At 32.5% G+C, this 15,191-nt stretch overlaps 1 protein-coding gene across 3 annotated transcripts in view; it reads right to left on the minus strand.

Moving 5' to 3' along the window:
• The window catches only part of Wdr17 (WD repeat domain 17), a 98,928-nt gene that overhangs the window by 58,363 nt on the left and 25,374 nt on the right, over positions 1-15,191 (minus strand). For 2 of the 3 annotated variants that reach the window (XM_005373520.1, XM_005373519.1), the window contains exons 2-4: positions 14,602-14,724; positions 7,094-7,222; positions 2,215-2,398 (exon numbers count right to left, since the gene is read on the minus strand). In XM_005373520.1, the coding sequence (XP_005373577.1) occupies positions 2,215-2,398; positions 7,094-7,222; positions 14,602-14,667 (379 nt within the window). In that variant the 5' untranslated portion in view covers positions 14,668-14,724. The remainder of the gene's footprint in view (positions 1-2,214; positions 2,399-7,093; positions 7,223-14,601; positions 14,725-15,191) is intronic. The other variant, XM_005373521.1, reaches the window with a different exon arrangement.

Genomic DNA, 15,191 nt, shown 5'->3' on the forward strand with positions numbered 1-15,191 from the left:
ATTAAGACATTTTCGAAAGTGTGAGAAAGTTATTAATAAGCTTATACAATTTTTGAAAGAAAGGAAAAAGATGTAAAATTTACCAAAATTTTTGGAATTATTATGACTTTTAATTATTACTCAATTAAATTCTTATTTAATTGAATATTCAATTCAGAAAACCGGCATGCACACTGCTGATGAATTAAAAAAATCATCTACCAAAAATAGATGGGATGATAAATGTCTGATGCTAAACCAGTGACTAAACTAGGTGAAAACAGAGTAATATGCTATCTAGTCTGTACTTTTCTGCTGCATTTAGAAAATGTACAGATTACACAGTTAGTGATCATTTTAGGTTTTGTGCAACAACTTTTATGAAAACAATGGTTATCATGCAACATTTTTAGTTTATTTAACATAAAATATAAAAGATTTTAAGGAGGATTTTTTCATTTTTCCATGTTATTTAAAATTAATCTTCCAGCACTGGAAGGCTGAGGCAGCATGATCACAGGTTCTGGCCTAGAATGCACAATCCAGTGACTGAGCAAGACGGTCTCAAAATTTAAAAAAAACTTTTAAAAGCTGGAGATGCAGATCAGTGTGAAAGTCCTGGGTTCAGTCCCCAGCATCAATCAATCAATCTTATGTAAAGCTAGATTTAAAGTATTAAGAAGATGTTTATTGATTGATATAAACAATACTAGAATATGCTGTAGGATTTCTGATTGGTGGAGAAAAAGATATGACAAGAAAACACGGGGAGATATGAAAAATCTTTATTGAAGCTACCAATCACTGTGTCTGCTTATGTATCAGAAAGCTTGGCACTGAAACAATTGGCTTTTCACTCTTGTGTACTACAGATTTAAGAAGTTGTTAATTACATCATGGGTAGCTTACTGAATAGTTACCTTTTAAGGAATACTTTGGTTAGAGATTGGAGAAAACTTTACTCACAGTCCAATATACTGGTGATTTGCAAGGGAAGATAATAAAACAGGGAAAATGAGCTTGGGAATAAAACGTTACATTTTTCTAGTTGACAACCTCATTTGCCAAATGATTTTAAAACTATAGTTGAGTTTAAAAATTGCTGCATTTTCATGATATTTTCAGCAATTACCTAAATTTGAAAAGTCAAGGATAGAGGAATATAGTTAGTACATTAAATGTATCTCCAATTTCCAAAGGCATTATTATCTTGGAAGAAAAATTTAAAGATAATTGTATGTGAATTCCCAATATTGCTACTATATATTTAGGAGGATATTGTAAATAAATTTTGAATAAAACAAAGTTAGTGAGATTGTCATGTCTCAGTTTCCTATCCCAAAATTTTTTTCATTATTTTTAGAGAATAAGCTGAATCTGGACAATATATCCAGCAGTGGTTTACAAAACCATAACCAATAATTGAGATAGACTTGGTACTCAGAGTGAGAGTGAATTATCATATTTAACGCAGGAAAACAATTACTTAATTTGAATATAATTATGGAGTAAGATTAAATAAAGGTTCCCAACTTCTAATACTAAGTAGAAAAATGATAATAATATTATTTGAATTCACAAAGACCTATCTGTGTGAGCTAGGATTTTTTTCCCAGTACTCGGTATTGAACCCAGGGCCTTCACACTGAACTAAGTATAGCTCTAGGCTTTTATTTTAAGTGTTTAAGACAAAGTCACCCTATGTGTTCCAGCCTGGGTTTGAACTTGTGATCCTTCTGCCTGAGCATCCAGAGTACTGGGGTTGCAGGCATGTTCCACCACAGCCAGTTGAAATAGGAAATTCTTTCAATCAAATTACACATAAGGGCTTGGAGTCAGATTAACAGGGCATCAGATATATGCCTAATATTGTCTTTATATGTTATAGATTTTTAAATGCTAGTGTACAGGGAAGGCTTATTACTTATTAAGAAAATATTTTCTAGTTAGATTTATTTTGGAAATTTTATATAATATTTAAATGTCAATGGTATTATTCAGGATTGACTACATTTTAATTAGTCATATGTTCTAAGTATAATTACTTCATGACATTTTGTTTTGATTTTGTTCACATACACAAGAGTCATAATGTGAAATGTATTTCTTACTTGAGTTATTAGAAAATCTTAAACATTACTTTAAAGTCTAAATTAATAAAATCCAATAAAACTAATGGTGCTGGTTAAGATAAAAACCTTTTTATTCAGTAAAATAAATCTGTTATAAATGTACCTTTTGTATTGTCGAGTTTAGCAACAACTTTTTGTTCTGCAACATTCCAAATGATCACTAAATTATCAGCACTGCCACTTGCAAACAGATCAGGGTTATGTGGACACCAAGAGATGGCGGTGATTGTTTTTTTATGTTCAGACATAATTGCATGAAGTTTGAATTCATTGTAACGGTGATCCAACTAAAACAAAATATATAAATAAAACATTTCAGGGCCCCTTTTTAGATAATACACTATCGTTAAAAAAATCACATTATTTAAAACAAAACAACATACATGAAAATTAGTTCACCTAATAAAAGATATGAACACATTTTAAGCTTTGGTCTCTATTCTATTATAGTCAATCAGATGAAAGAACCTATTTGGAAAAAAAATCAATGAAATTTAGTAAAAATGTTTTACATTTAAATATGCATAATATTCCAGCTCTGTTACATTTTCCATAGTTGTATCATTTTATCAGGATCAAAAAACTTTGGTTTTCAATTTTTTGTGCAACTTCTCAGTTATGTCTGAATAAAAAAGAATTAGATTAAAGAAACCCAACAGCTCATCCTTCTATTATCAAGAGGTCCAATGCTTCCAGAGCAATGATTTCATTGACCATTTTTAAAAATGTTACAGCATTTCAGAGAGGACATTATGTTGTGTTTGCATGTATAAATGGATGACATAGTAATGTCATTTATTGGCCTTATTACTCATTTTAGGTTATATTTTATTTAGATTATATTTTCATAAGTAATATTCATGTTTTTGTTGTTGAAGTTGGTCATTGTGGTGGACTGAAAACTGGTGGTCAACTTGTAACCCCCAGCTAAACTGAACCAGCATGGTGCTGGGTGTGGGAGGCCCACCTGAGGATTGTTTCCAGCGGCATAACAGGCAGAACTGGAGAAGCAGAAGAGAAGCTGGTAGGCACATGTTGGATTTCCTGAGGTGTTTGTTCTCCTGGAGGAGCTTAACATACTGGCTTTCCTGATGAACTTGGATGTTCTCATCATCAAAGGAGCTTGGGACCATGTTATTGCTATGGTCCACTTTGGGGAAGCTCTGGTCCTCACTTTGATCAAGCTCTGGTCCTCACTTTGAGCATAGCTTCCCGGCTCCAAAGGGGAACATGGTGCACTGCTCAGTCTCCTGGAGAAGCTTGTCACATTGGCTTTCCTGATGGGAACTCGGCCATCTTGATCAATGGAGGAGCTCGGGACCTCACTGTTGCTGAGGATGGCCATGATACCTTCCTGGAGAGCTCTGGTTCTTACTCTGAGCATTGCTTCCTGGCTCCAGTGCAGATCCCTCAGCCTGCTAGCACAGATCCTTTATCCCGCTGGCACAGACTTCTTAGATCCACCACTGAGTTTTGGGCCTTCCCAGCACAGATCCATGAAACAGGCCTGCATGAGATATTGTTATGGGCTCTGGGCTTCCACTTGGATTGGTGGGAGGCACTGTTATGAGTTCTAGGTCTTAAGGTGGACTCATGCAAGACCTTATCATGGGATCCAGGCCCTCAGCTGGATTCTTGCTCTATAGTGTGTGGACAGATTTCCTGCACTCTTTTGTATATCGTTCTTTGGGTGACTATTATAAATAACCATATAAAGTATGTGTCCTGTATTATATTGTTCTGCTTGCAAAAATATCCCCCAAACCAACGCACCTATTTAGGTCTTCATTTAAAAACACCTTTGTTGAGAAATGTTTTCAGATTGTGATATTTAAATTCACAACTGTCTCAAAAACCTATGCAATGACTCTATCTTATGATGTATTTTATAACCTTTTTAGGACAAATTTTTTCTGAAACATCCTTTTTTTTTGTACTGGGGTTGATATCCCACTGGGATACACTGTCAATCTTTTAAATTTATTTTATTTTGAGACATGGTGTCTCTAAATTGCCCAGCCTCACCCTGAAATTGCTATCCTTTTGCCTTAGGTCTCAAGTAGACATGCACCACTGCACCTGACTACTTATTTATTTTATGACTGCTCACTCTGCTCTTACTAAGAATGTCAGTTTCAGAAGAAGAATTTGGCTGTTTTTTTCACAACTGCATTTCAAGTGTCAAGTAAAGCTTGGTCAATAAACAGGATTCAGTTGATACTGAAAGAAGAAATGCTTGCACTATTGTTTCTCATTTAAGTAACTTCTAAATTTTGCTATCACAAATAATGCTGCAGTGAACATCTTTGTATATAAGACTTCAACTAATCTGATTATTTTTTAAAATTTTCTCTTTCATAATTTATTTTTCCTTTTTATAACTTCAGGTACTCTTGTACAGCTTTGATGGAAACATTATTATAGATAACCAGTACTTTTGGTGTTTTCATCTAATTCATACTGCAGCAATAATAATTTTAAGTTAGACTGTTCCAATATATAAGAATAGATTTTTAGGTTTTCAATTATTCAACAATTTATTGCCCCATGGTAGATATTGTTAAAGTAGCTTGCAGAGAAACCTGCTGTATATGATAGAAATTTATAAAACTCTATAAATAAAACAATGTTGTACATGTCACCATGAAGTCACCTTCATTGACTTTGTCATACATATTATCCATACAGTATCTGTAATCACAGTATAGGACATTGAGTTATTTGTGGGGATTAATTTATTAATAGATTCCTGTTATAGTTACAATTCATTTTTATTAGACTGTACTGGTACAATGAGATGGGTTATAAATTACTGTTAGAGTATGTTAGTATAATATATTGATGCATTAAAATACAATGGTTAAATAAAAGATTTAATGCCATTTACAAATATCATTTAATAATTCAAAAAACCTGGTAAAACTTCACAGTCATTTTCTGAATATGATAGATCATTGGACTTTGACAATAACAGGTACATTGACATAAAATGCTCTTCAATAAACATTCCCTCTGAAAATAATTATAACATTTTCAATTTATGTAGCATAAGGTTCAAAGCACTTAAATTTAGATGACCACATGTAAAACAATATTTATTTATTATAACTATAATCTGTAACTTTCTATGATGTATTTTGAAACAAGATATTACAGTGGGCATTGTAATGAATTGTCATTTGAATTTATTTGCATTAGCTCTTAAATCAGAATAAATGTATGTTTGTTTCAGTTTTTGACATAGAATTTTACTGCAAAGATTTTTATATTTAAAATTTTAGTTTAATCTCCTCAAATATTTGTTATAAATCATAAAATTTCAGACACATGCAAATTTTAGAAAATTAAATCCTATATGTATCACCATAGTTTCTTACCATCTTTACTTTTTGAGAGGAATAATCTGTCTTGCCGATAAGTTCCTCTTCTTTAGGGAAGAAATAAGAAGATATGGCCCGAAGACTAGGGGAGAAATTTTACATAAGGAAATTGGGAGCAAGAAGCTTGGAAGTACACACAGAGTGTACGGGATGTAGATGAGAGAAAGGGGGCGCCTGGAAACCACAACTTTATCTTAGGTGGAAAAGGGATGGAAAGGAAAGTGCATGAGTTGTACTGGAATCACACATTTATTGCTAGGAGTTTCCATCTTTTTTTTGGGGGGGGGGTTTCCAGTCTTAATGAACAGACTACAAAAGACTTTATTCTATGTTGTAGAAACAGAATTGGTCTATGGGTAAATATTATTTCTTAAATTTTCAATACACTATAGCACCTAGGAATAATGAAACTACAGTAATGGAAAAGGCTTTTACTTCAGAATAAAAATATTCTTTTCTCAACTGAAGTGAGGTGATGTTTCAAGATTTTTAAAAGTAGTTTAAAAGTATTAAATGTCATTCAAGACATCTAATGAGTGTCTACTAAATTCCAGAGTATATATAAATTTTAATAATTCCAATGTGAGGGTGACATTTCTAGTGAATAAAATGTGTAGAGATAGTCCATTTTATGAGATCTTTCACAACTAAGGAAGGTGAAAAAGAAGTTTTAAAAAGCATTTGTACACTTCAACTGAAATTTGAGAGATGAGGAAGTGTTCTCTCAATAGGTAATGGAGGCAAACTGAAAAATCAGTGAAAGCAAAGGTCATACAGGAAAGAACTGAGATGGCTTTAAAATCCAATTTTTTTTAGCATGTGTATAATATGGTGAGAGAGAAATGAGGCAGATGACCATGAAAGACCTCCTAAGTCACACTGCGAAGTCTGGATGTGAAGTTATGAAAGAGCAATATGTAATTGATAATTTTGAAATTTAGATTTTCAGCATAAATGAGTGATTATTCTTAAGGATGAATTACAAGGAGCCAAATTAGAGTTACAGGGACTATTAAGAGAACATTATACCAGATCAGGTGAGAAGGATAAAAAGAAGATACTGAAACACACAAAATACTGGAATCTTGGTTACTGCGGAGGCAAAGATGACTCAGGCATCTACTTTGCGGAAAGTTGGGTCAGTGAGTTCAGATTCTGGCTCTGTTTACAGAGCAAGATCAGACTTAGATTTAAGATGTTTATGGCTCCTCTATATGGAAATACTCAAGAGGTCACTGGCTCTCTAAATCGGGAACTGGTAAGAGATGACACAATGGAGCTAGGATAGAGAGGAGTTACAAAGGTTTTTCTCCCAAGACTATTTCTGTATTCAGCTGCCCTAATTTTAATATAATGATCTCTAGTATACTATCCACACTCTTTAACTGGTGGAGTTTCTTCATACCAATTTTATCAATAATTTAATAATATGATGTAAAGGTATTCTAAATGTTTCTAAAACCTGATATAGTAAAAACACAAAGTAGAAAACACACACATTAAGTTGTCGCATTATGCTCCTCATGAGACAGATAACTAAATATTAATCAAATGATATTACCTACTACAATTAAAAAATAAGAAAAATTAGTAATATTTTACCTGGTAAATATAGATAGCCAGGGTTGCACAATAGGCAAATCTGTCTCCACTGGCAGCACATACGTCCTTGTTCCATGGCTGACATCCAGCAGCCAGCAGTCCCACTTGCCTTACCTGGGACATGTTTGCCTTGAAAGAACAAATATGAGGAAATATCAATTATTTTTGTTATTCACTATTTTGTTATTTGATCACTATTTTACATGTCATTCCCAATCCTTATCTTTATGCCCTGGAAAAAGGTTTTACTACTACTATTAGTCTTAGCTTACATTTTTAGAGGAGTTAAAATTCTCAAATCTATATAGACATCAAGACAGGTAATTTAATGTGGAGAAGCAAAAGATCATAAAATGCCGACTGACATATGATATTCAGTCAACAGTTGGGAAACCTATGTGGAGTAAAGAGAAAGTTTCTATCCCACCTAAAAAGTCTTAATGTCACTGGCAAGGGTCATTGCATAGTAGCAGACTGAGGAACTTCCCATAAATAGATGTTTTCTGTGAAATGTAAGTTTTGAAAACAGGCAATTCACTTAAAGCAGTAAATTCAACTTTTAAACATTACTGGCCTGTGTTGCCAGGACTGTGACCTCTGTCATAGAACTTGGTGGATTTTACATTGACTCTTTATCCTCAAAGAAACTATCTGAAAAGTACAAAAGACTAGATTAATAAATACTGGTCAGTGCTGAGAAAACTAGATAGCCACCTACAGAAGAATGGTGTTAGACCCCTCCTTATACTATGTACAGAAACTAAAATGGCTTAGAAAACTAAATGTAAGACCCCAAACTTTTCTAATTTACTTGGCCTCAGCCCTGGCTGTGCTTCTGTTGCACTATACCATCTGCTGTATTGGCTTGTTTACTTGTCTGCAGCCCTGTCACTAAATCCATTTTCATTCAAGTATAGACTTGCTTCCAACTTTCTCCTTTATTCTAGTTCATTGTATTTGTCTTTATACCAGTATGACACTCTCTTTATTATTATACCACTGCAGTAAATTTTGATATCAGAACATGCAAGTTAGGGGCTGGGGATTTAGCTCAGGGGGCTGGGGATTTAGCTCAGCGGCAAAAGCGCCTGCCTGGCATGCGCAAGGTCGTGAGTTCGGTTCCCGGTACCAGAGAAAAACCAAAAAAAAAAAAAAAAAAAAAAAGAACATGCAAGTTATTGCGTTCTATTTTTCAGGGTTCCTTGAGATTCCATATAAATATTAGGATTATTTTTAAATTTCTGTTAAAACATAATTTAGATTTTAATAGGTATTATATTCAATTTGTAGATCACAGAGTAGTACTGACATTTTAAGAATACTAAGTCTTCAAATACATGATCATGGAGTGTGTTACACATTTTTATGTTTTTAAATTGTTTTTCTTAGGTTTTACACTTTTCATTGGACAAGTCTTTCATTTCTATGGTTAAGCTTCAGTATTTTATCTTTTTGATGATAGCTATTTATTTATCCATTTTTTTTTATTTAGTCTTTGTGAGACAGGGTTTCACTATGCAGTTAAGGCTAGCCTTGAACTCATTCTGTAGCCCAGGCTGGCCTTAAGCTCACAGCAATCCTCCTGCCTCAGCCTCCAGAGTGCTGGGATTGCAGGTGTATGCCACGCTACCCAGCTTTGATGCTGTTCAGGTCAAAATTTTTTAAAGCTTATATTCAGATTGTTCATTATTGTATATAAAAGCAACTAAATTTTTATGTTTACTTTGTTTCCTGCTCTATTGCTTATTAGATCCTAACAATTTTTGTTGAATTTTTATCCTTTTCAACATAACCAGCACACAACATACACGTACATGAAATCATCAACTTGTACACCTTGAATATCTAACTTTGTGTTCTATCCTGGTTACAACTTCTAGTAATATTCTGAATAGAAGTGGTGAAAGCAGGTACCCTTTTCCTGTTCCTGATCTTATGGGAAAAGCTTTCAATCATTCATCACTGACTGCTGATTTTATCATTAGCTTTTACTGTTTTGAGGAAGTTTCTCATTTCTAGTACTTTAGTGCTTTTATCGTGAAATAGTGTTGACTACTGTCAAATGCTTTTTTTGAATATTGGGATAATCATGTGTATTTTCTCCCTTTACCTGTAAACATGGGCTATTACATTCACTGATTTTCTCATGTTATACCATCCTCCCATTTCATGGCTGAATTCCACTTGGTCATGGGGTAGAAACATTTTAATATGCTATTAGATGTATCTTTCTAATATTTTGTTGAGGATTTTACAATGATGCTCACAAGAACAGTATAAGTCATTATTTTATGTTTTTGCAGTATCTCTGGTTTTGGAATCAACCCAAATCTGGGTTGCCAGATGACTTCAGAAATGTTCCTTCATCTTCAATTTTTTTTTACAAATTGGAGAACGACTGGTATTTTTAAATGTTTAGAATTCACTAGTGAAGGATTCAGGCCTACGACCTTTGCAGGGAGGACTTTTGATTATTGATTCAATTTCCTTACTATTTATGGAACTATTCAGACTTTCTATTTTTTCATTGTGTCAGCTTGGTTAGCTCTGTTTTTCTAGTAATTTGTTTGTTTCTTGTAGTATCTAAGTTCTTACTTCTATTTTTGTTCTTACTACTATTTTTTATTTAAAGAGAAAAAAATAACAAAATAACAATAACAAAATAACAAAATAGGCTTTTTGTAGAATCTGTTATAATATCTCCATTTTCACTTAAGATTATAAGAATTTGAGCCTAGTCTGTTTCTGTCCACCTAACATTCATCAACTGTTTTCATCTTTTCAAACACTAAACTTTTGGTTTCATTGATTTCTGTATCGTTCCTTTAATTTCCATTTCATTTATCTCTGCTATGATGTTACTTCCTGTGTTCTACTAGATTTTAGTACATTTTTTTCTAGTTTCTTTTTATTCTTTTAAAACAATTCTCTTTTTTCTAGTTTCTAGATTGGTGACATGAGATCTTTCTAGTTATTTTATGTACATCTTTATAGGTCTAAATTTATCCATTGGCATTTGCATCCCATTAAGTTTTGATATATTGTGCTTTTGTTTTCCTTTATTTCTATTTTCTATTTGCCCTTAATACTTTCTTCCTTCATAAGTTAAGACTGTGTAGCTTTATTTTGACAAATTTGATCGTTTTCCAGTTTTCTTCCTGTTACTGACTTTTAACTTTATCCCACTGAGGTTAGAGAAGACACATTGGATGATACCTTTTAAAATCGATTAAGATGCCATTTGTGGCTTAACATGTTTTCTATACTGGGCTACACCCCATGTGTACCTGAGAAGATTGTGTATGAAGTTAAGGGTGCTCTGTGTATATGTTTGTTAGATCTAGTTGGATTAATATGCCAGTTAGGTCCTCTGTCTTCTTACTGATCTTTGTTCTGGTTGTTGTGCCTATTATTGAGTCTGAGCTACTGAATTCTCCATCATTGTAGCACCATTTGTCTCCTCAACTGTCAGTTTTTTTCCCATGTTTTTATGGTGCATTGTTTTCTTTTCAATCAGATTTTATTGGTACATTTTAGATGGACATGATAATCACATTCATCATAGAGATTTTATAACTGTACGTTATAATTTGATTCTTTTTCCCATTCCCAAATGACGTCTTATTAGATACAAAACTGCTTGTAATTCTTGTCTTTCGTGTGGTGAATTTTTAAAAATTGCATAATGTCCTTTCCTGTCATAGCACTTGTTTTCAATTAAAGTCAAATTTACTCATATTGTGTAATCATCTTTATATTGGTTACTAGTTGAATGGAAAATATTTTTGTAGCCTTTCAATTTCATTCAATTTTCGTCCTCATATATAAGGTTCAGATTTTACTGTTCAGATTTCTCATTGCTAGTGAAAAACATCTAACACAAAATAATTGAAGGAGAAAGGATGTTTCTGGTTTTTTCAGAGGTTTCAGACCATGGTTACTAGTTCCAAGCTAGGGACATCTGAAGGGCATGTGGGAGAAAACTTGTTTACCTCATGGGGCCTGGGAAGGAATGCACAAGGAAAAAGCTAGCAAGATACATATTCTCTAAAGGCTGGTTTCGGGGATCCCCCCCACCAACTTGACCCCCCCGTCCTGTCAGAACATTTAGTTATAAACATTAGCATATTATTCCATTCATAAATATAAGGCCTCCATTATTCAGTCACCTTTCCAGGAGTTTCTTAACCCAATCAAGTGAACAACTAAAATTAAGTGCCACAAATGAGAGCAACTGCAGACAGTATACATTTGAATTATTTTTTAAAAATATTTTAAACTTTTCTTTTGCTTACAATTTAATACTTTCAATATTTTGTAGAATGTGAACCTGTGTCTAGATTTATTTTTTGCACGTGTATTTCTAGTTTTTCCAATACCATTCATTGAAAAGACTATCTTTCATCTACTATTTTGCTTTTTTGATCCTTTGTCAAACCTCAGTTTGAGTATGTAGTGTGGATCCGTTCTTCTTCAAATTTGTCAATATTGTTGAAAATACCCAACATGGCTTTTATTACTGTAGCTTTATAGTAAGTCTTAAAGTCAGGCAGCATTAATCATCAAGTTTTCTCCTCCAGTATCAAGTTAACAATGTTGGATCTTTTCTCTCTCCAAATAACCTGTGATATCAGCTTATTATTGTGCACAAGATTACTAGCTGAGATTCTGATTGGGACTTTCTTGTACCTGTAGACCAAATTGGGAAGACTGCCATCTTAATGATACTTAGTTTTCTTATTCATGAACATAGGATATCTGTCCATTCAGCTTTTCTTTGATTTCTTTGATTTCATTAGAATTTTATAGTTTTCCTTATACATATTTTGCTAGACTTGTACATAATTATTTAATTTTGGGAGGTAACACTGACTTTGTTTATGACTTTGCATCTGTATCTTCAAATTGTTGTTCATCTTCTAGTATGTTTTATAAATTTTTATAATAGGTTGACATGCTGTAATCATGTAAAAGGAAATGCTTTAAATAGTAGTTTAGCAATAAAATAGCACAGTATAGAGTCTGGGTAAGCAGTCTATAGCCCTATTATTAGGTTTCAGTTTTTGGATGAATGTGTACCCTTGACCAGTTCTCAGCTACCAGCACTACCACCACCACACTCTTTAGGTAGAACCAAATGGCTTTAGGCAGATGGAATTGCTCATCATGGAAAGCTATAGCAGGCTGGGTTGGATATTTTCCTTTCTACAGATAGGTAAGTATCTGATAAACAACAAAAACAACATCTCATAAAAGCATGGAAATGCATTCATGATTGCTCTTCTTGATGTGTGTAACATTCAGGTTTCTTTACAGGGTGTCATCATCCCACATACAACTGACAGTGTAGCCTGGCAACTACAATCTTTGCAGGGATATTGTGTTCATATTTTTGACATAAACTCTAGTTTTTATATCAGTCTCATGCCATATGAAACATACACACACGTCTTTACCATTAAGATTAATAGTGGTATATGGTAAAGATGCCTTGTACACCAGGTAAATGAAATGTAAAACAACAACTAATAAGAGTGTATCTACACTAGCTTTTCACAGAAAATAGAGTGCATTTATGATGTGATCATAAAATATTACATATAGATAAAATATTATATAGTTATATACTGTCCAAACTAATGATTAAAGTAAATAAAAATCAAGTTCATCTAAGTGTACAGCATGTGTTTGAATAATTATATACATATCTGTAAATATGAATTATGCTAGGATACAAATGCCAATTTACTACTCTAAAGATCAAACTCACATTTGTATGAGTTTTTTCGAAGACTTTGCATTTAAAAAACAATTTTTAACTCAAAAATATAACTTATCTTATGATCATTAAAAAGTACTCAAAGAAATTCTTATACTGAGAACTGATTATGTGGGATATATATGCATATATACACAACTTGGAAAATAATAAGGTAAATTTTTAGAAGAAATTAAAGTTAATGTCTATATATTAATATTCTTCATTTAGAATAATATTATTAATTTCTATCTCTGTCTGCATAATAATAAAACTTGAGTAAGGAGCTCAAAATGACAAACCCCTCTTTTAATTTGTGTCAGAACTAAGAATTCATTTATAAAAGTCCAAAGAAGTATTAAAGGGCAAGGAAGGAAGATTTGAATTTCCATAAACTCTGAGCTGTTCCAAAGCAATTTCAAAGAAAAACACATTTTAGCACGAAGCATTTTTTATTAAAATCAGTCACCTTGCCTCCCCAAATTAAATTATCATCTCTAGTACCTCCTATGGAAAAACATAGGCTTCACTTGAAAAGAAAACAAAATAAAACAAAAACCTTCCCTTTTAAAACATAAGAAATGTACTTTTTATTATATTCAAAATTTACTCCCACATGGAAATAAAAGATACAGGAATTCTAGTGGTGTGTGTGTGTGTGTGTGTGTGTGTGTGTGTGTTGTGTGAGTGTTCATTGAGGCTTAAAATTAAACTCATAACCTGAAGCATTTCTATTACTTGTGAATAAGTTTAGAATTCATGATACAAAGCTATTCAGTAATTCTCAGACTCATTTCTGAAAAATGCTTTAGGATTCACAAATGAATACTATTCTTCAGAGTTAGATATCCACTGACTCCAGACAGGTTTAAAAAGTTGTTCTACAGCTATGGGAAGTATCTGAAAAAAAGCCCAATAGGTGTCACAGTCCGGAATATTTAGAAATAAAAAAGTAATATAATGAGAAAATATAGTGACTTTGATTTTATTACACTGGGGATATGAAATAATAACAGAAGAAAAATAAGGTACTGCATGTCTTTATCAACATAAGTCCTTGAACAACAAGGCTCTTTTTGTTCAAAATTTAACAAAAAGAAAAATTCAGTCTTCCTTTAAATAGTAAAATTTATATTCAGAATGTTAACAAAATAAAGAGAAGTTATATTTTTAGACTAAATCCACTGTAGCATAGTGTATTCTAAATAGCATTTTTTTAAATTGCAATAATACATCTGAATATTATTTGCATGGTTAACACTATAATTCATTATGCAACATAATTAACTTCCCATAAACTTATCACATGGAAGATAGCACACTTCCTCTGAATTTTTTATATTTCCTTTGAAAATATTATTATAATATGTAATTTTCACATGCATTTATCATATTTCATTAGCATTTTTCTTTATGTAAAATGACTTAAGTATATTGCTATCTTCATACATTAATCATATTGTACAACGTGTCATCTTACATTTCAATCTTAAAGACAATTTGAGAACATTACTAAGAATTCATCACAAACCAGGATGAAAATCTAAAGAAAAATAATTTTTCCTCAATATATAATTAGCATTCTTATAAATTATATTCTTACCTCTGCTTCAAAATCTATCAAATAATTGTATTAGTCACCCTCAGAATTTTATAATGCAAACATGTGCATAATATAACTGACTTAGAATAGAGCTACATGAGAAGAAAAGCAGAAAAAAGTCATAATTACAATATAAGTATATCTTACTCTTTGTAGTCCTTCATACCAGTCATCTTGCTCAAACCAGTGTGAAATGTAAGTCATCCAAGCCATACAATGTTTCTATTTTAATCAAGGCAACTGAAAACTCCACATCAGAATAGTCAGCACCTAAAGTAACAATAATGTGTTTCAACCAAATAAGCTTTACAAAAATCTCCCTTGTGAAATGATGTTCAGTCTAAGAGGTTAACACTGGACAAACATTTCAGCTGAAACAATTTTAATAATTTACAAAAAATAATATCTCTTAAAACAATGCTTAATCTAAAATGTTTCTATTTAAATTAGAGAAAAGTTAAATGAAAATTATGTTGTATAGTTCCAGAAATGCTACATCAAATATTCTATTAGGGTTTCAGTGTGCATTTAAAAAATCTAAGGTTTAACTTTTTCAAGAAATAGGTGAATGGCTTTTAAGTTAGGAAATGTAAAGTATAGTAAATAGTGCTAATAAAAAGTGTCAAAATTATTGATGGAGAGTGAGAGGGACAGAGGATGGAGAGGGAGGGGTAAATCAGAGGATGGGGGAGGGGGAGGGAGAAGGGGGAGGGACATGGAGAGGGAGAGGGAGAGGG

Source organism: Chinchilla lanigera, unplaced genomic scaffold (genome assembly GCF_000276665.1).
Source record: "Chinchilla lanigera isolate Chin_1 unplaced genomic scaffold, ChiLan1.0 scaffold00002, whole genome shotgun sequence".
Taxonomy (NCBI): domain Eukaryota; kingdom Metazoa; phylum Chordata; class Mammalia; order Rodentia; family Chinchillidae; genus Chinchilla; species Chinchilla lanigera.